The sequence below is a fragment of the Manacus candei genome, unplaced genomic scaffold, assembly GCF_025592945.1.
Source record: "Manacus candei isolate 608988 ecotype Guabito, Panama unplaced genomic scaffold, ASM2559294v1 h1tg000021l, whole genome shotgun sequence".
Classification (NCBI taxonomy): domain Eukaryota; kingdom Metazoa; phylum Chordata; class Aves; order Passeriformes; family Pipridae; genus Manacus; species Manacus candei.
In genome coordinates this window covers 2,074,693-2,096,703 of record NW_026138069.1, presented here as the reverse complement: position 1 = coordinate 2,096,703, position 22,011 = coordinate 2,074,693, and the positions used below count along the sequence as shown (strand labels likewise).

Here is a 22,011-nt window from a genome sequence, read left to right as displayed (position 1 = left end):
CTGCATTAGAAGTATTAATGCAATACAATTATTACTGATTCAATGGTTAAAGCAAGGACTTAAAAATTAGGATTTCTAATCCCCGTGCATTTTGGATCTGTAATGTCTACAACCTACCTTCTCCACACGAAAATACTCTCTATGTACCAGATGAATTACAGATTATTTTCATTATAGCCTTTAATAGGATGGTATCAGGTAAGGGATATATACGCATCATATACATAAAATTTATTACAGAGAAAGAAAGACATCATTCCTAGGGAGAAAAACCTAAAAAAGCATAAGGGCAATATATTACATGATATATCTGTCTGAAGACAAAAAGGAGATTTAAGAAATGATATCCATGAAAATATGTAAAAACTACTAACTCATTGTCAGACAATAAGCAAGCACAGCTTTGTTTTCAGCATATTAGTAGCTACACTTCTGCAACACAAGGAAAAAAAATATTCCAAGCACTAAAAGACTTCATTTGTCACAGGCCCCAAATCTAGAGCATTCGGGGACAGCTATAATGTTATCTTGAGTGAACACAGGGCCAACATAATTAGAAATAGAGAGGTAAGAAGCAAGGGGAATTGCCTGCATAACTTCACTTTGTAAAATCCTCCCATAGAAGTGGCAGGTAGGAAATCTGCATAATAACAAACTTGTCACAAGACAAGGCTAACTAAATACAACAATTAGAATTAACATTTTGCTTTAACTGGTTCCCAGAATTCCCTCACTCCATCTTCCCAGGTTTCACTAGTTAAAATCGTGGCTATTGATTTGGTGCAATACTTTCCATTATATATTTTTCCAAGTGTTGTGTGGCTTCAAGAAGACTGTCTCCCTTCTTTGTGGGCAATGCTTTAAAAAGCAGCTATTGAAGGACCAAACCCTTCTCTCAGATATCCCAGTGAAAACCCACGATAAATTTCCCCTCTAGTCTATCTAGATTTAGATCTGTGTAAATAATCCAGTTTGGCCCCAAAACAGATCTAAATGTGTTATAATTTCCTTCTCCACCGATAGTCAGGTCTTTTTGAGAGTTGCTGGAAGCCCTCTGCTCTTTGACTGCACCCTCACAGCTCTCGGGACACTGTATTTGCACTTCCCACTGGCTCATCATTCTCTTCCCAACTGCTTCTGGTCTTTCTGCTCAGCCACTGACACCAAGACAATCTCCAGCATGTGGATGTCCTCCCAAGCTGCCATCAGACCACAATTAGGCAGGTGCTTGAAGAAACTGCACCAGCAATGGAGTTGATCTTCAGAGCTGCCTTCCCCAATACATAATTTGAGACACCAGAGAATGTGTGTGTGTACATACATATTTTTTTAAGAAATTGTATAACTCCTACTACAAATGTAGTGAAGAAAGGAATTCTGTTGACATTTTAACCACACTGAAGTAAGGTGTGAAATTTGGTAATATATCTCTCTGAAATCTTCAGAGGTAGAAATCATAGAATCACATAATGGTTTGCATAGGAAGAAACTTAAAAGATCACCTAGTTCCAAACTCCTTGCCATGGACAGGGCACTTCTAGTGGATCTTCCACTAGACCAGGTTGCTCAGAGCCCTCTCCAATGTACCATGAACACTTCCAGGGATGAGCATCCACAACTTCTCTGGTCAGCTTGCTCCAGTGCCTCACCACCCTCACAGTAAAGAATTTCTTCTAGTATGTAATCTAATGCTACTCTCGTTCAGTTTGAAGCCATTCCCCATTGTTCTGTCACTATGTGCCCTCGTAAATAGTGTCTCTCCATCTTTCCTGTAGGCTCCCTTCAGGTACTGGAAGGCCATAATTGGGTCACCCCAAAGCCTTCTCTTTTCCAGTCTGAACAAACCCAGTTCTCTCAGTCTTTCCTCATAGAAGAGGTGCTCCATCCCTCTAATCATCTTGGCAGCCCTCCTCTGAACTTGCTCCAATAGGTCAATGTCCTTCCCATGCTGGGAACCCCAGAGCTGGATGCAGCACTACAGGTAGGGTCTCACAAGAGCAGAGGAGAGGGGCAGAATCACTTCCCTTGATCTGCTGCCCACGTTGCTTTTGATGCAGCCCAGGATACAATTGGCTTTCTGGGCTGCAAGTGCACATTGCCAGGTCATGTCCAGCCTCTCATGCACAAGCACCTCAAGTCCTTCTCAGCAGGGCTGCTGTTCACCCCCAGCCTGTACTGATATTGTGGTTGAGCCCTTCAGCAAAGGACTGGAACACAGTAACCATGAGGTTACAAATCTTCTGTCACACAGGCAACAGCAGGAATGGTCTGTACAGAAGAGCTCTGGTGTGGGCAGTGGCAGTACACACACCCATTGGGGTTTTTAAGGTCAGTGACCTACACAAGTGGTCTATAGAGAGAGAACAGTGTTGGTGAAACCCCTTGGTTATGGCTCTTATATTTGGTGACCATACGGTCGACTGACGCTCCCTGTTCTGATCTCATGTACCTCCACACAAGAGAGGAGGCATCTGCAGAAGGCACCTATACGCCCTCATGATTTTATGTTTAGACACTGATGTGTTAGTGTGTCTGGGCTCTAAAGAGTAGGGTTTTCCAAGGTTTTCTCCCTATATGTCAGATCCAAGTCATTTCCATTAATTGTACAATAAATCCTGAACTGAGAAGAATTGCCTATAAAACCAAAGCAGAATCTGTTGAGATACACAGAAAACACAGACCTGCAGCAGGACTGCTGCTGAATTTAGCCTGGAGATTATTGCCCTGTGTGAAGGCCAAAGTAATGATTCTTCACTTAAAAAGAAACCATTCAAGTCTGCTAAGAAAAGTAGTTCCAATGAAGAGCAGAAAAATGAAAGTGGTTGAAATGATCTGCATAAAGTAACACCAAACTGATTTGCCAATAGTGTTGAAGAGAGCTGGGTGACATTTCCCAGGGCAATGAAACATGTGGGACAGGTGATGTGGTCATTAATTAGTTTTGGCCAACCAACATATCAACTTAATGATTTTGGAAAGGTGGTTGTAACCATTAAATGTTATTATAGAGCCTATTAATTCTTCACATCAAAGTAAAAGAAGCAAATACCTCTTAATAACGAAAGTTAGGGAGAGCTGTGGACAATGGTATTTTCCCTTTGGCATTCATTTCTGCACTTCTCTGTATTCATTTTTGGAAAGCACCAAATGACTTCAGGAAAGTTGTGGTTTTTTTAGTAAAAGCAATAAAGTAAAAAAAATCCTCTAAAGAGGTTTTATTGAAAAAAAAAAGAAGGAAAAAAAAGAAAGAAAGAAATAGGATGGTCTATTTTCCCCCTTCATTGTACCCCCAATTATTTATACATTTATGTAGAACTCAGAAAGTGAAGAAAAGATTTAGCCAGGAGTGCAAGCTTTGGAGAAGGCGTTGCATTTTCTTTGGATGTGTGCTGTGAACATAGCACAGTCAGCGCTTTAGCAGGAGTGACAGAAGTCAAGTACCTGCCAATGTCAGAAGCAGAGAAGGCAGGTGTCACAGGAGCAGGAACCAGGAGTGAAACCAGCAGCTCAGCCAGACTCCTGGAATTTCCCTCCAGTAGAAAGTGCTTTGTCTTTAGGGCCCTCCTTTCTGTAACTCACATCACTCCTTTCTTCTTAATCATGCCAGGCTTCAGCATAATGACTGCCTGGCTCATATTCTTTCATATTCTTCACAAAGATAGCTGAAAACTTCTCAGCTCATGTGGCCGTCTTGATTCCTCACCTCCATTGGACCAGCACGGATCATCTTAAGATGCTCAGATTTTGGAAACTCTCCATCCAAGAGAGGTAACTTTTACCCTCTCTCCTTTCAAAACCACAGGTCAGCAACCCATCCATCTCCCTATGCAAGAGTAGAGGTAAAAGGCAGGGTCCTGACCATGCTGTTATGTCCTACAGCCAGACTTCCCACAACCCTGTGACCCCCACCCTGACTCACATATTTAGCCGTGCAATCCAACATCAAAAAAGCATCTTTTCCTACATGTCTTGAAGGCGCACCCTCTGGTCAGTCCATTAAGAGTCTGCTCTTCCCCTATTTCTTGGCCCACTAGACAAAAGTATTGTAATTTTAATAACATGTTTTGCCACCCCAAAGGTGCTCCTGGCCTAGAAAGGAAGGATGGCAGGAGAGGGGCAGAGACCTCTGTAGCAGCAGTTTTGCTGCTCCAGGAACAAAGGGGAAAACCAAAACCGGTTGAGGGTGGTGACCATGCCCTGGGCAGTCACTGCAGGAGTGCCACGCCAAGTACTGAGCTCTACCTTGGCAGCAGCTGGAATAAGCCATTCCACAGTCCTCCAGAAGGCAAGGGGAAGGCAGAGGGCACAGGGTTGTTTTGCTGTGAGAAGCAGGTTCCTGGCCAAGGCAAATCTCTGCCTGGGACTCTAGGCAGTTCTGGGGTGTGGCTTTCATCCCGCCATTCTGTATCTGCACCTACCTCAGTTGATAAGATTTCATTTCTGTTTACACATTTTCTAGTCAACACTGTTTTCCTGGGATTACAGCAAGAGAAATCCAAATTCTAGAAACACCCTGATAATATGTGACCTACTATACCCAGATGCCTTAAGGGTAACTGCTCTCTTTCCTGCTGTCTATGCTTTTGCTTGCTCTAAACCCATTTCTACCTATTCAATCTACGTATCTGTATCCACACTTGCAATTTATTTACTTTTCATAAAAATGCTGATTCTGCATTGTGGTTGACTATATTTCAGATAGTGATACTGGGTTTTTTTGAAAGTGATGACTATGGAAGTTTGTGGCTTTACATGTGGTTTTGTCAAAAATAGTACTGGTAGGGTTTCTTGATGATGTGTTTTCTTCCAGTGACATAGCAGTTTAAAACATCTCTCAACATATTCATTTTCAGGGATATCTCAGGCTAACTTCTATTTTAGGTTGTATAGATTGATGGAGATAGGCCATTCCTGCACTTTCACACTTGTTCATGCAAGTATTTTCAGAAGACCTCAGGACATATTTTTGCTCAGTTTCTGAGGGCAATTACAGTTTTGTTTGAGGACAGTAGGTAGAATCGTATTTCATAAAATTCCTGAGTAAATATTGCTAAATTTTCTGTTTACCTATGGTTCTTTCTGTCCCAATACTCCAACATATAGGAATTATTTGCTTTCTATGATTTTTCCGTCACTTCTGAGGATAACCAAGGTCAAACTAATTGATATACTGTATGAGATCCATGACTTCTGAAGAACTGTTGACTACCTACATCTGAACTGAATGAGAAGTTTCTGAGTGCCCAGATTTTTACTGATTCAGACTTTGAATGGTGCTGTCTTGGTTTGGGCCAAGGCTGCCATCACGGTGATCTTAAAGCAGGACTGAGATCTGTTTGCTGCAAGCAGAGGCCATTTCACTGGATGCAGCCACTGGCTGGCCTGGACACCCCCTGGGTGCATTCAGCTACAACTGCACTGGGAAGGTAGGAAGCCAAGGAGGGTGGTAGAGAAGACAAGAGGCAGGATCTGAAGTTACTCTGTTCCCATCTTGCTACAGGGGTCTAGACAGGGCTAAGGATTAGGGCTTTCAACAGGAGCCATGGGATGAGACAAGGCCACAGAGTAGGTGTAAGAAAGACCTTTCAGAAGTAGGAGATAAAGGAATTACAGGTTTGGAAGGCAGCAGGTCTTGTTTTCATCCTACTAGGGCAAAACTTTCTGCAGTGCATGTGTGTATTTTTCCCCCTCAGGAAATTGGGTAATTTTCAGAAAACAATGAGGAAATTAGCAAAGAGACCACCAGAAATGCTTTCGTAGGAAAAACTTTTTAAGATTAGTAGTACTGGAAGTCTTTTGGGAGAGGAGGGCAGGATGGGCAAAACATGAATTACTTTTAACAGTTAATAGACACTAGCACACACTTCATACTTCAGCAGAACGCAGCAGAGGCACAACAACAGAGGGCTATAAACCTGGCCACAAATATATGAGAGATCATGAGTAGTAATCCTATTATTAAGAAATGCAGAATTTGCTATTCCTAGGAGAAAAATGTTTTTTACCACAATGAAATAAAGCCAAAGCATAAACCCTTAAGAGAGGTGTGCATATGCCCATACACACTAAGGATTATGCTACAGACATACGAATCTTGGGATTTACTTAGCTGTGATTAAACTAAATATTAACATACCAAATTACATTAAAAAACAGACTGTCAAGAGGCAAGAAAAGTTTTTGAGTGAACCCCACATTTTTTTTTCATAAAAGCTTGAAGGAGCATTAATCCATAGACAATTCACCTATGCTTTATTGTCCAACATGGACCATCTAATAATACAGCAGAATGCACTTATAGGGCATCAGTTCTCATAGTCAGTAGAAACACGGAAATAGCTCTCATTAAAATCCTTAGAATTAACAAAATGTTAAACACCAAAATGTACAAATCAGACATCTACATGAAAGGAGTAGTCTCACAAACCCAAATTCATTCCAACTCCTGCTAAACAATAGCCTTACAGTAATACTAGGAGAACAACAAATATTTACCTCTCATGCTTCTAAAAGGCTCATCTTCTCTTTAGATAAAGATTCTAAAAATCCTCTTCAAAATAATTACCAAGGGCCTGGGCTGATTTCTGGGGAAGAGGATGAATGGCCCTCCACTAGCTCCAGCAGAGGCCCTAATTGCCTGATTCTACTAATAAACTAATCTCAGGCACCTGGAACTAGCAGGCTCCATGCCAGGCAGAAACGGCTCGGGTTACATAAGAAATGCTCCAAATATATTCACACAAATCACTAGCCCTGCAGATGTGCAAATACTGCTTTTGTCATATTGCTGGAGAGATAGACATGTGTTTGCAGGGCTGTAGCACATAAAACCTGAAGATGAGTTCACTGTATTGCTTTAATCCCTTCCAGAGGCCAGGTGGGCATTTGGGGAGCCAGACAAGTGTGTTGATTATCCACATTACTCATTGCATTAATCCATACAACCTTTGTCTGTGTGATACAGAGTATCTATAATGCTCACAGCATAAATATGTAGGTGGCTGGAAAAAATATGCATTTCATAAGTGCCTGTTGTCTGTAAAATGAAACCTAATCAGGAAGTTAGTGTAAAACTTTGACTAAAATCTAAACAAGTCTAAACTTTGCTGATGCATAGGGTTTTTAAAATTACAGTTAAAGAATCTGGAAGTCACCAAAGAACATAAGCCTCAGTGTAAGCTTGGAGAGACAAACTACTGTACTTTTAACAAATTTTAAAAGATTTTCACAGGCAAATAATTTTCTGCGACCTCAGAAATTAAAGCAGGTGTCATACAACTTTCCATCAAACCCTCCACAAATTTCTTCTTCCCTGAGCTGATTGGGTTGATAAACATGTGTTAAATACTCAGGATGCATCTGGTTTCATTTGAGGAGGGGAGAATGATATAAACAAAACACAGTTTAACTGGAAAACAGGAGAGCAAGAACAGGCTGTCTTCCTGGTCTCTGACAAGTTGTTGAAATAGACAGCTGTCTGGTTTAGGTGGTGTTCACACAGACTGATAAGCATTAAAAAAAATTACCTTGATTTGCTCATATGCATGAAAAATAGTGTTTCTATTGCATACATTGACACAAACATTTTAGAAGCACAGATAGGAACATCTTCCCAAGTTATCCATGTTTTGTGGTGTTCCAAACATTTTTTTATTCTTCAAGACACCATACAAAAAAATCACTTAAATTGACTTCTTTAGATCAGAGACCTGGAAAGATTATATTTTAGATATCAAATGAATGGCAAACTTACAGCTTCACTGAAAAAAAAATTGGGCGGGTGTCATACAAGTGAAGTTCAGGTCTGAAAGTGAAAGAGGGGCAGACAAGGCCCCTCAGGCCTTGTCAGCAAGCCTCAGGGTCAGTCAGCACCGAGAAAAGTCCAAACAGAAACATTTGTGCACAGCATCAGTCCCCCCTCAATGATATCTGAATTTCCAAGATTTCTTTAAGAAGTATACTTAACTAATACTGTTTAATGAAGAAAGCCAGAATCCAGTGATACACCCTTACTAGTTTGAAGAGCATTCCAAAAGGGAACAACCCCTTTTGTCTTCTGTACTCTAGTAATTATCAGACAAGTGAACTCAATGAATTATCGACAGTTAGTGTGAACACTGAAAGACAGTATCAAAAATCCCCTTGCTCAAAGATACCAGCTATACACAGGTACCAGCTATTTAATTAACACAGTGAAGGCAACCTATGAGGTTGAGAAGAGCAGCAGAAATTACAGTATTCTGCTGATTTCCTTTATGGTAGTAATGTTCTGTGTGATGAATGGCTTCTGCAGGTAGGAGTTTGACTTCTTCGAAACTGCTCAAACAACAGTTTAAAAGAGTAAGCAGGAGACTGTGAATACAGAAGCATCAGACAGACAGTGCTGCTCTCACCACTTAATCCTAGGATACAGGGAGTAATCATGCCACAGATAGCAAAATGCCTCCTGTGCTTCCTTCATTGACCACTAAAGAAAGCACTGAGGAAAATGAATGCTAAATTCTCACAAAGGAATGTATTTGCTTCTGTTCTCCACAGGGGAAATATTCAACACAATAGCGTCATTGCATTCTTCACTTCTCTCCAATCACAGGTACTCCCAGCAAAGGTTACAAAAGATATGTATGCCTACGAGGACAAAAGAGATACCTCCTGGAATAGTTAACAGTATATACATTAAAAAAGCAACAGGGAAAGCTGAGGATTGTATTTAAAGAAAGGGAAATGATTCAATGACTCCAAAACAAGATAATTATTGTAAAACCTCTTTTTGCTTACTCATATTTTCTTTCTTTATTTAGTCACTTATGACAAGGTCCCAGGTGATTTACCCTTCCCATGACCTTATGTCTTTTCACTGAAGTGGTGACCCCAGATATTAATGTGGGTTTTGAGGCTGCCTTTTAAGGCATTTGTTCTCATTTCAGTTGCTGTTGATGAGCACTTGTTTGCATAAAGGACTCATTACATGCAGGGTAGACATTCTCACATCCCAGGAGCTGTCGATTTATTTTGCAGCGCACGAGGGGCTGGGGTACTCCTGGGTACTCCCACCCGCCTTCCCACACAGCCTGAACTCAGCTTCACCTCTCTGAGCAGCCAGCAATCCCTCCTTGGCCAGGCCAGGCCTCCGAGCTGCTGTCCAAAGCAACAACATACAGCACTGCTAATTGTTACTGAGATTAAAAAACAAAACAAAACAAAAGATAGAGACACAGATATATACATATATATATACATATACATACATATATATACATATATATATATGCCTGTTTATATGTATACTGAGCCCAGATGAGGATAAACAGAGCCCGCAGTTGTAAGACACAAGCGTGAATTTCAGCTGAATTCATATTAAATAGTTTGGAAATCTCTCTCATTCACTTTGTGTTGAGGGTCTAGGACTATAAGCACAAAAAGAGAAAAGCAGAAAGAAAAGGGCTTGGAAAGCAATCCTACTCTGTGGAGTGAGTGAATGCCAAGGTTTCTACTGGCTTCAGCAGGGTTTCAGCCTTTGTCATGTCGGCAAAAGTGATTATCTGTTGACAAATAAAACAGAGGAGAAAATCTTCCTTTCTGCTCTGTCACAGCCTTTTCACACCTGCCTGTCTTCCCTGAAGAGTTTTGCACTGCCTACAGCCAGCAGCAGTTATGACAAAAAAAGATGGTTCCTAAGTGGAATCTCATGTAACAACACCGGAATTTCTAAATGATTTGTGAAAACTTAGATGCAAATTGTTCCTACTTTCCCGGGAGCTCTGGGAACTGAGTCCTCTATAGAAGCTTGATTCACAGTTGCTCCTTTGGTATTGAGTAGTAAGAGCACCACTTTTCACTTTCAGTGCTGTGGGAAAATCTAAAATTTGTTTCTGTAGGATCCTGAAATGCATATTCTAACATCATATTATGTATTCAATATATTAGAAAATCTCTGTCTTTTACAAGCCTTTGCATGTTAAACCATCTTTTCTGTGAGGGGGAACTGACAGGTTGCCTGCCATCAGCTACTCTCCAGCAAAATCAGCAACCCACGTTGTCAGTGTGAAAACATCTGTTGAATGGATTTATTGACTGGGGCTTAGGTGCGAGTTGGAGGGTGGGTGTCCACACTGTTTATTACAACCCTGACCTAATGAACTTAATTTGTTGACATGTTTCCTTCAGTGTCTCACTTGATCCCGTCTCACATTTCTTTCTACTGTGCTGTTTTCTTGGAAACAGGAGTTCCTGGCACATCGGCATGTCCACCAGTTGCAAATCTACCAGGCTCAGATGGCTACAGTTGGCATGGCAGGATTAGATAAACATCAACCGGTGTCCGGGACCCCATCTTCCCCCACTGATTCCACATTACCTCACCCAGACACGGACCAGCCCAGCCAGCATGTCTACACGACTGGTAGGATTCCCTAAAGACTGCTTTTAATAGGCAGGGCAAATGCATTTGTTCATGTGGGATCAACAGACTTAAATGCCTCAAATACCTCCTGCAGCAATGCGTTCAGTTTTAGCCGTACTGCTCCTCTGTTTTATGATGCTATACTGGCACCAACTCAACCAGTGCAGCTGATAAATCACAGGGTTAATATTCACACAGTCATAAATTATTATCATTGACTGGCTCTGGCAACATAGCAACAGGTGCATTTTTGGTGCCTTTAAGTCATTTGTAGCTTTTCTTTCATTTCCCTATTCTCTAGTTCTTTTCTCGGTGTTCTCGTTTCCTGTGTAAAGAGACCACCAATAAGTTGAAGAAAGACCACCAGTAAGGAGGAAAACTGCGATATAATTCTAAATGTCTTCATTTGACAAGTCAGTCTCTGCTGCAAGGTCACTCTCTCTACAGAAATAGCAAAGCTGTAGGGATGACTAGCTGATGTTGGATACAACTCCTGCATCTTTCAATGGTTGAGTGGAGGCTACAGAGGCAGGTTTTATGGTCAGGACCTGGGCATTCCAGTCACTCAGGGAGCACCTCTTGGGTTGTCCAAAGCAAAGTGATTGGAACCCCAAAAATCTTCAGTCAAAGGAAAAGAAGATGACCACAGAAACCTCATTTCTTATTATGGGTAATCTAACTTTCCATGAAGGTCCATCTTTTTAAAAGCCTGAATGTCAGTATAACATTAGAGCATGGTTAGAAGTTAAGATTCACTTTGTGCATAAAAAAAGGGGAAATAAATACTTGGAGTTACTGTTTGTGAATGTTTATGCCAGAAGTATTAATTCCTTCACATCAGCTGTCGGAACTTGCCATGCCCTGAAAGTTTACAACTTTTCAGGCCATGACCATGGATTGATGTAGGATAGAGTCCTTAACTGGCAATGTATATGACTGTGTGAGACACTATGCCCTCCCATCTTTCCAATTAGAATGTGAACTTGGAAAGCAAAAGTTTGTTTTTACTTGTTGGGTAATGAACAGAAAGGAACATACTAATTCACTTTCCATGAGTTTCTGCAAAAAGAACAACTGCATATAGACAGGATTATTAAACCAGGCCACTGTTTTTCTAGTTGTGGTTCATAGAGTCCCCAAAACATAGTAAACTCATTTTAAGAGATTCACAGAGCACACCAAAAGTCAGCTCACTGTGTGTAGGCTTCACTGTTCCATTCAAAAATCTGCAGTTTCACTGAAAAAGTTGAATGAAGTTACAAATGTAAAGGCTGCTGTTTCAGTCTGATTTCTAAGGTTTACTGACATGTCCCTTTATAATCCTCAGTAATGGGACTTGGGTCAAGGGGGTTATGTAGATATGTGGACTTATGGCATCAGTGGAACTATTCAAGACAGAAAATGTGAAGCTGAGATGGAAGAATAAGAGAAGGAATGAAATTACGTAGGACAAACACTGAATGGAGATGGTGGAAATTGGACATCCCTGGCTTGTAATCTGACACAACGAAACCTGACAGGGTCAGCAATGGAAATACAGACACTGCAACTGCAGAGTCAGGGTGTATTAAGATTAGGCAGAGAGTCTAATCTTATCCTTTCAGTAAAACATTGCTACATGAACAACACCAGAAAGAGAGAAGAGAGAAAAAACCCCCTATCTTATTCCAACAGAGATTCTCAGTCCTTCACTGAATTCCTTTCACCAAATCTGAAACATCTTTATCTTGAAGCCTTGTTTTTCTTTTATTGAATTTTTTTTCACCCACCATTGCTCTTTCAAGATAATCATCTCTGCTCATTACTGAAAAGTACCCCCCTCCTATTTTCACCTGCCCTACAACTTTATGCTTCTGCTTCTCCACTTCTGCTCTGTACCCTCATTTATTTCATATTCTCTAGATAGTGGCTGAAGACAGTGCAATGCTGTAGCTGCTTCCAAGCTGTATCTACGCTAACAGCCAGTACCCCCTGGCTGATGGACCAGCTCCAACAGAGCACATACCTCTACAATTAAACCTTTTGTTTCTGCTTGAAGAAATCTCTTTCCCTGACACGTGTCTGAGCTTACAGACTTACAAATATAAAAGCTTTATCATTGCAGTTTCTGAGTACACTGAAAATAGAGCTATTTTCTAGGTTATGAGATTCACACCTTTGGAGTGACAATGAACAGAGACTTTCCAACATTAACAGTTCTAATACAGTTTCTGTAAATAAATAGATCAACCTGTGTATTATTAACATATGGTATGTTATGGTATAGAATGGCTTTTTTTGTGCATAGTATTTTGTGGATCTGGATAGTGCTCTAGCATTTATTCATTCATCAGTGGAAAGAAATAAACCCAGACCCAGTTTTTCTCCATTCTTATACAGCCTTTCCAAAATCCTTTAGGATACAAGTCCTGAGCAACCTGGTCTGATCACAGTGCTGACCTGCTCTGAGCAGAGCTGAACTACAGACCTCTGGAGGTCCCTGCCAACCTGAGCTATCCTGTGGTTCTGTGATTTTCTCCCTTAAGAGAGCACAAAATGCAACCAGCAACTGTCCACAGCAGTTGCAACACTAGCATTTTTAAAAGCATGGAAGAAAGGAATGGGTGGGTGAAAAGGGAGAAAATTCTAGTACACCGTAAAGTGAGGTCGAATTCAGACTCCAAAAATTAATGTAAAAATAGGTAGCAGGAAAACGGTTGTGGCAGATTATTACAGGGGCATCAAAATGAGCCTATATTGTTGTGAGTCATGAGAGAAAATGCTTTTAGCCAAATACCTGAAGGGAATTAGAATGATGATTGTTGTGAGAGAGTTAAGCTATACTACACAATATATGCACAAAATAATGAGTTAAAGATGGAAAAAAAGATAAAGTATACTTAATTTTCATTTAGACAGTTCACAGAATATTTGATATTATTTAGTTCAGATTTTTCTTTGGAATAATTTATTAGATATTCTTCCCTTGGGTTTTCTTATTGGTACTGTTGTTCTCCAGGGCAATTAATCTTCTTCAAAGCATGCTGTTAGCCAATGATTTTTAGATCTCTTGCTCTCCCCTCTGTTTAAAATATTATTAAAAGAAGCTGACCCAAATAAAGTATTTTGGAAATGAATGAGTGCTAGGGAGTCCCCACAAGGAAAACCTTGGTTTTTACTGACTGAATGCAAATTCAGTTACTTTTGTCCAGTGTCCCCTATCATTATATGGTTCAGTGGTGGCACCATTCCCATCTGTCATCAGGGCCACATTCTGACCTCAGTAATATTGGTGTAAATCCAGAATAAATCCACCAGTCTCAGTGGAGCTGCTCAGATTTACACAAGGAATCTGAGAGCAGAATCTGGCTACAGGCATTTGTTCTGGAGAGACAGAATAACCATATTTTATTAATATTTCACAGCAGTCTGCAATTGAAAACAGTTGCCTCCCTCCCTTCTTTTTCTTTTTTTCTTTTTTTCTTTTTTTTTTTTTTTTTTTTTTTTTGTGGGGGTGGGGAGATTATTAGCTGAATCCTGTCAGGGAAATCCTATAGGCTATTTTTAGCAGTAAACTCTACTGCAGCATTCTGGTATTGCATCAAGCACATGTGCTGTACGACCAGCAGCCACACATCTGAATCACTTGCACATCCTAAACCAATTTAAATGCTTGCAAATAAATGAAAACATATATTTTAGTCTTTTCATAAGTCAATTAATCCTTCTAGAAAAAAATTTTACACTCGGTGCAAATATCTTAGTAATTAAGTTTGGAGCAGATGCTTCTGCCATGTAATACTGACCTGACCTGATTAAACTGATTTTTGATTCAGACAAAATAACCCATGTACAATAAAATTACATTTTTAGTTATATTCTATTTTGGGAAAAATACTTATGCACTAAGACGGGGATGTTTATATTTATGTCAACCAGAGGAGGCATCCTGAATATACAATTTCAATGTTTCACTTCAAAATTGGTTGCAACCCTGCTATAGGTAATCAAAAAGTGTCATTATTACACTCAATTCTGTGTAACAATAACATAGTATATATACATATTTTATTTGGACTATTCAAATAATTAAAATTAAAAAATGTATTTAAAGAGTGGCAGGTAGGAGATACTTTCAACTTTCAGCTAATTTTGTTACCGTTTAACAAGTGTTTCCATTCAAATCCATTTGCTATAACTGCCCACTCTGACTAAAATCTTCTGAAAGTTCTGATGCATGTACATTTAGCATCTGAACATCTTCTCTGTTAGTCAGAGGGATGGGAGGAAATGTTTTCTAATCTACTGGTATGATGACCACTGCCAAACTACAACATGGGTAGACAACAGACTGTAGAAGTTAAAACTTTGAGTGCCAAGAAAAGGAAAGCGAGGTATGTGAACATGCACTTATTTGCGTGCATACTTCCAAACAACTTACAAAACCTCATGATAGAGCAGCAAAGAACTGCAGAGAAAGGAAATTATTAACTACTTTGACAGTGCCAGCAGATATTTTAAGCTGCATTAGTTTATTAGCTCCAGATTTTCACTGGTTATCCTTTTTTTTTCTTTAAAAGAAAACAAAACAAGAAAGTAAACAAGAATTTATTGCTAATGAGCTATCATGTTTGCTAGATAATAATTTAGCATAAACTTAGTAATGCTGCACTTAGATATTATGTTTGCATTCTCCTTATGCTAAACATAATTGTTGTATTATCATCTTGGCTTAAATAGCAAGATCCCAAAGGATCAGTTCTGAAGTGCATGAGCTAAGAAATATGGCAGCATAAATATTTCTCGAGCTGCATAATTTCTGGCCAGCTTCTAACTGAATTATCTCAGAACCTTAACTTTGAATTGCCCACAATGTATACAGACTCTTATTCAGTAGAGCTTTTGAAGACTTTATTGATGTTCAATATCCATTCAAGAACTATGCTAAATAAAGGTCGTATTGGGCATGTTGTTGAATCTGGACTTCAATTTTGTGTTTTCTTCACTGGCTGACTTTTCAGCAGCAGGCTAACACAATTTTCCCAGAACTGTGTTGGCATCCCCAGTAGTGGTGGCACATAAGAAAGAGGTTTTGAATGCCAAATATTGCAGCTTGCAGAAATTGTTAATTTAAGTCCCTTTCAACTGTGAGGGGAAGAAAAATCCAAATGTTTCCCAAATGAAAATGGTCCACAGGGGTAAGGAAAATAATTGTTGTTCCAGACATTTTTAAGGGAAATGCAAGCAACAAGTAAATAAAGAAAATAACTTTTCAGTGTTTCAGACTTGGTTTGAAAGCCTTGAAAATTGAATTTAGCTTGAGCCTCTTCACTAAAATTTCTCTTTGGCTCCCAATACGCAGCTACAGAGCAATGTGATACTGATAGCTGTTTTGTATAAAGCTGTTCTGTCCTTAAATAAATGACTATAGAAAATTCAAAAGGTACCTTGCATTGCAGTCAAACAACAGGATTTGGTCCTAATTGAGTAGTGGGTGGAACTTTTCATTTAATGAAAAAGGACTCTGGCTGCCACTGTTTCAACTCTCTGAAACTTTCATTTGATATGCTTTGAGATCTGGAATTAATATGGTATTAGTTAAGCAGTACAAATGCAGAGTGGCATTGCCATTTCAAAATTTATTTTAAAATTTTAAAAGGTTTTACTGAATTATTTTCCTTACACTGCTATAAATATATAACATTTTCTTGTTATGTATAGGTTAACAGATTCAACTAAGCTTACCCACTAGAGAAAAAGAAAACAAGTGATTCAGTAATAAGACTGATTTTTTCCTAGCCATAAAAGCTTTAACGAGACACTACTCCATTTCCTTTCTCCTTTACACTTAATTGTATTTATTAATATAATTTCTTGAGAATTAATTTTTGCCTTATTGGAATCACAAGATATCCCTTGTAAATCAAAATTCAGAGTCTCACAAAGGAAAGAGGAACTTGGGTCCAGAGAAGGGCAACAAAGAGAGTAAGTCATATGAGGAGTGGCTGAGGGAGTTGAGGTTGTTTAGCCTAGAGAAAAGGAGGCTCAGGGGAGACTTTATTGCTCTCTACAACTACCTGAAAGGAGGGTGGAGCCAGGTGGGGGTCAGTCTCTTCTCCCAGGAAACCAGCGACATGACAAGAGGAAATGTTGTCAAGCTATGCTAGGAGACAGTCAAGTTGGACATCAGGAAGAATTTCTTCACAGTAAGGGTTGTCAGGCATTGGAACAGGCTGCCCAGGGAGGTGGTGGAGTCACCAACTCTGAAGGTCTTCAACAAACGACTGGACATAGCACTTAGTGACATGGTCTAGTTGACAAGGTGAAGATCGGTCAAAGGTTGGACTTGATGGTCCTGGAGGTCTTTTCCAGCCTAAACGACTTTGTGATTCTTTGATTTTCACCTTGCTCTAATTGTCAAATAAAATCCAGTTTTGCTACAGTATGCATGACAGGGAACGGTATAATTTGCATTTTTTTCACTTATTATTTCTTATTCTGCTGTCTTTGTGCTGAAGGTGTTGTGTATGACAGTCTGATGCTGAAGCACCAGTGTATGTGTGGGAACTATGCTAATCACCCTGAACATGCTGGAAGAATCCAAAGCATCTGGTCAAGGCTGCAAGAAACTGGGTTGCTAAACAAGTGCGAGGTAATTAAGAGTTAAGACCAGATACCTGACTTGTTAAAGTAAATGTCAAATTTATTAAATGCTAAATGTGTCTTACTTCTGTAATAAGAGAGTAATTTGTCTTAGGAATTAGTTGGTCTTAACTGACAATATTAAATTAATGCATTAAAGGAAAGCACACTTCCCAAATCAGAAAATAAAGAATTTACACAGAGTCATTTATCCAGACATGATTATTCCTCACCTTTAGAAGGTAGACAAGCAGTAGTCAAACAGCAGTTGCAGTCCTTCAAATAACACAGTTCTTAACTTTTCAAACAGCTAAGGATTTTACTTCTGTAGCACAGAACATTGTTTTTTAACATAGTTTGTATCACTCCATAAGTCTAATTTCAGACTTTAAAGTCTGTTTTCACAGCATTTTCATTTGCCTGGTATATAACAAGTCCCATGTGAAACCCCAAGACATTCAAGCACAATCTTCTAGGCAATATCAGAGCAAATGTGTAATTTTCTTCTGCTTTGATTTACCTCAAAAATTGCATATTAAAACATGCTTAAATCAAATATGGGCTGTGATGTTCATATATGATTTGGGTTAGTTAAAAATAACTTTTTCCTACCATTCCCTGCTTCCTGTGAGTTGTGCAGCACTGTCAACTTTCTGCAGAAGCCTGTGGCAATTGCGGGTGCTTATGGCACTGCAGCACAAGTTAACAAAGTTCAGCACAAATTTGCTTATGTTTTGCAGGATCCCAGAATTTCCAGGGCTCCTATGCATGCATATGTTTTTACAAACCCAAAGGAACTGGTTCAATATATCCCTTCGAACAGCTATTAGTGACTGTCCACGAAGACTTTCTGCAGGCAGCCCAGCATACTGGGCAGTGAGATATTGCAAGCACTGTAAATGGATTTGTTGTATACACTCATCTAACTAGATGGCAGCACTCTAACAGGCTAATTCTTTTTTTTTTAGCTTGGATAATTTTTTTCAGTCTTCAGGAAGACTTTCTTTCAGCAAGGCCCTTAAGGCCACGTATCACATGAGTGGTTTCACTAGTGGGATCACATAGTTAAAGAGTAAGTTAAACATGCAGCTGAGTGCTTTACTAAAATAAAGCCTAGTTACTTTTTTGACTCCAGACTCCATATTATAAAGAAAAGACAAGAGAGAGAAAATAAGAAAATGCAGTGTCCTACTGTGTACTGCTTTCTCCAGTAACAAACAGATATTGATGAATAGTAAATTGTGTAGATCTGCAAAAGGTGAAAAATGGAAAAGTGGTATAGGTTAATCTGAGGTGCATGCAGTCCAAGGGTTTCCTGGAAGATTTAATGTTTCCTCTTGCAATTCTAAAAATTTCAATTTCAAAAACTGAAATATAGCCTATTAGGTCTTGCAAAATCCAGTGAGGGGGCAGAAAGGAAATAAATCACTTCATGTTGAACAGCATTCAGCTAATTTTGACTCCAATTGTGTGCTTTGAAATAAGGCTGGAATGTGAAATGAGCTGTCAAAATGGAAACTGATGATAAAACTGAGGAATCTCAGTGTGAAGCTGGTTTGCAGATCTGGTGTTTATTTAGATCCTCTTATGTAGCTAAAGACAGGATCACATTTGTTGATGCAATCTGTCCTTTGCTTCACTGAATTATCTAGCACTTGCCTGACATCAAACAAGTGCTTAAAACTGCTCACTTTCCAAAATAAGGAAGGCTACAGTGATATACTTAATTGGTGCTCTGGTTCTTCAGGAAAGTAATTCAGCTGAATAGATAACTCGTGTCACTAAAGGAGAGGTTATTTCATTATCCAAAATATAAAAGGCCACCATTAAGCTGCATTCTGGAATATACCACACTGAGGATGCGCAGTCAAAGCATCATGGACAACTGCACTGTCTCTTCTGCTGAATTCTGAAAGCCCCCTCATGGACATTAGTATCTCTTAATACAATTTCTCACTATAATTTCCCACAGTTTTTGTCAGAAGGAGGGGAGAGATCACTGGTCAGGTTTTGCCACGTGCACTGCCTCATACACTAAGTCTAAAGAGCAGCTTAAGAACAGAAATGTGCAACAGCCGCCTAGGAAATCCTCTGCAGTAACTGTGAACCTTCTTTTTTCCTCTCTAACTAAAACAGTAGTCCCTCAGGAGGGCTGCAGTCCTGCTCTTTCTCTGCTGAGGAGTTTTAGGATCAAAGGTAGTTCAGTCAGAGGTAGCTCAGATCTTGTTACTTTGCAGTATGTGTATCCTTACGCACAGGCTTGTGCCAGGGGGCCCTCCCTATTTTCTTAATTTAACAAGAAACCCTAATGAAAATGAACAACCTGTATCTATACAATCTTTGTTATCTATAGCAGGGAGCTATATGTGCTTCCTAAGTCATGTGGTGTGGATTAACTCCTCTCACACAGCTAAGGTCTTTGGCCAAGTATACACAGAATCGTCATCACTAACTGGGTATAGGATGATGAAAGTCATATATACTAGGCTGACACCATGCTTGTTGCAGTTCATAGATTAATTTAGCTAGATTAATCTAAGCTTAATCAATTATCTTTATATATTGCCTATATATATTGCTCATATTTATCCCATTGTATTTTTAAAATATAACTTGATAAAATCATAACAAGGTTTGAATGGGGTACTCGAAGCTGTGTCTTTGCTAAGAAATAAAATGTGCCTGAGACTGTTCTCCACTCCTGCAGCCCATTGGCATGGAAAGCCCCATGTTCAAACTACCAGGAATGCTTCCTGGCCCATGCCAGTGACCATATCATGTCTGGAAGTTGTTTAGGAGAGTGCTAGCTGCTGCTTAGCCAAAACGGTGTGAAGGACCACTTTAGCAATTTAATAATACAGATGACTGTGCTTCTCTGCCTGGGAATGTTTGCTGGCACTGCTTAGTTTACTGCTGCAGACACAGCCAAGAGGACTTGCTTCTGCAGTCTGTATTTTGTCTTTCTAGCCATGAACTCTAGTTATTCAAACAAGAGTTTAGAGGATATTTCCTCCATCGAGAAAACTAGTATAGTCTTCAGATTATTTTTTTTAATCATATCATTTTTCCAAACAGACAGATTAATGCCCCCATCAGCTTCCTCAAGACAAGGGAGCAACACATTCACACCATGGCCTGCCCTTGAGAGCCAGATTTGAAACACCAGTCCCCGACTGAGTCCAGGGCAGGAGAATGAAGTATTCACACACACACCACCCACCCCCACCCCCATAGGGAACTTTTTTATAGCCCTGCTATATACATATTAGAAAAATAAAATTCAGACACAATATTTTTGGATTAGTTTAAAAGCTTTGTGTATATTTACTGAAATGCCTGTTCAGTGTTTGTTAAAAGCTGACAAATGTAGAACAGAGAGTTATCAAATGCAGACCAGGGCAGCTAAAAGATGCAAAGATTGGCATAAAAACATCCATTATATTTTTTTTTGCACTTTTCCCTTGGTAAATAGCAATGCCTAGGCAATCTACCTTTGGGACAAAAAAAGGACTGAATTATGTTTTGGTAGTGGTGTCTACTTTCCACTTGTTCTAGGGAGAGGAAGTATTTACATAACTCCTTTGGGGCCATAATTTGTGTACACATGACTGACATCAGGCTACAGAGATCAGCACAGGTCTAGAAAAGAAAAGAAGAATGTAGACATGGTCCACTTTTGTGCCCCCACCTCTACTTCCTGTGGTCCAGCAACATATTTCTTTTCAGCTTGGAATTTGATCTGCATTTTTGTAGTTTTCTGGATTAGGGAGGCATCTTACACCTCCTGCCGTCCACATCTTATGGGGGGAGAAGGAAAGAATTTAAAGTTGAGTCTGCCAGATCACATAGACTGAAATATATGAAAAAATTCTACCCTTTGAACCTCAATTTACCACTGAAGATTACATAATAAAGGAAAAGTTATTCTGTTTTTAAGAGCAAAAATCTTCAGAGTGTTTAACATATTCAAGTTAGGCACTGGAGGACCAAAACATATGAAGAGATAAATGCATTTCTATGTGGGTGCATGAGTGTCAGAGCTATGATTGCAATTCCCACATGATGGAATGGAATGGAGACTGTGGGTATATACCCACAAGCAATATACCCACAAGCAGTGTGGGTATACTGACTGGCAAAAGGCATGCTGTCAGTATTTTTTAAAAAAAGAGAATTTAACAACTATAAGAAATCTCAGAAAGGCAGGAAAAAATCTGAAGACCTTGTTTACAAACTTGATAGCCTGAGAGAATCTCCATACAAATAGCTGCAGTATAGGCAATGGACACATTACTCTGAGACCCTGGTGAGAAATATTCCTTAGTCTATGTAAATTCCTGATAGTTTAGCAGAGAGAAACAGGCAGCATCACCTTTGTCTTTTTGAATCTCTGTCTGTGCATGAGTTTAGTCTGCTGAAAGTCTAACCAAAATCTTCAGGTTAATAGAGGTTACCTGTGTGAAATGTTAAAGGTCTATTTTAAACAGAAGACTAAACAAGACAGTTCTCTTTGACCTTAAATTCTGTGAAAGATCAAAGCATTTTCCTGTTGTGGGGAGAATAACTTTCTAGTACTAGACTGATTTTTTTAAGCAGTCAGGTGCAAGTATTTTGCTCTCCTGAGATGCATAAATTTCTCTATTGATGAGGGAACTGCATATGTTAGAGGACAAAGCCAACACAGAAATTGTCATGCATATTAGAAAAGGATGACTTGCCTTCTACTAAAGATGTAGTAGATGGGTGGATGTAGTGTTCAAATTCCTCTGAATGAAACAGATACTGTTCATATGCTCTCCTATGCTATTTCTCCTTTTTTACTGGCTTTATGCCAATTTTCTGCTACATTTTACGGTTTTGATACTCCCATGGTCAATGAAAACTAAGAAAGACACTTCAAAATAAAAAAAAGATGTGGCTAAAAGTGTATGTGTAAAGTTATACACATGCATATGTTCTGTTGTCTGATAACTCATGCTAGTGAGAGC

The 22,011-nt window shown here is 39.4% G+C and overlaps 1 protein-coding gene across 8 annotated transcripts in view; it reads left to right on the top strand.

Moving 5' to 3' along the window:
- HDAC9 (histone deacetylase 9) overlaps window positions 1-22,011 on the top strand; it is a 459,755-nt gene that overhangs the window by 304,667 nt on the left and 133,077 nt on the right. For all 8 annotated transcript variants that reach the window (XM_051785902.1, XM_051785904.1, XM_051785908.1 and 5 more), the window contains 2 exons: window positions 10,225-10,402; window positions 16,900-17,033. In XM_051785902.1, the coding sequence (XP_051641862.1) occupies window positions 10,225-10,402; window positions 16,900-17,033 (312 nt within the window). The remainder of the gene's footprint in view (window positions 1-10,224; window positions 10,403-16,899; window positions 17,034-22,011) is intronic.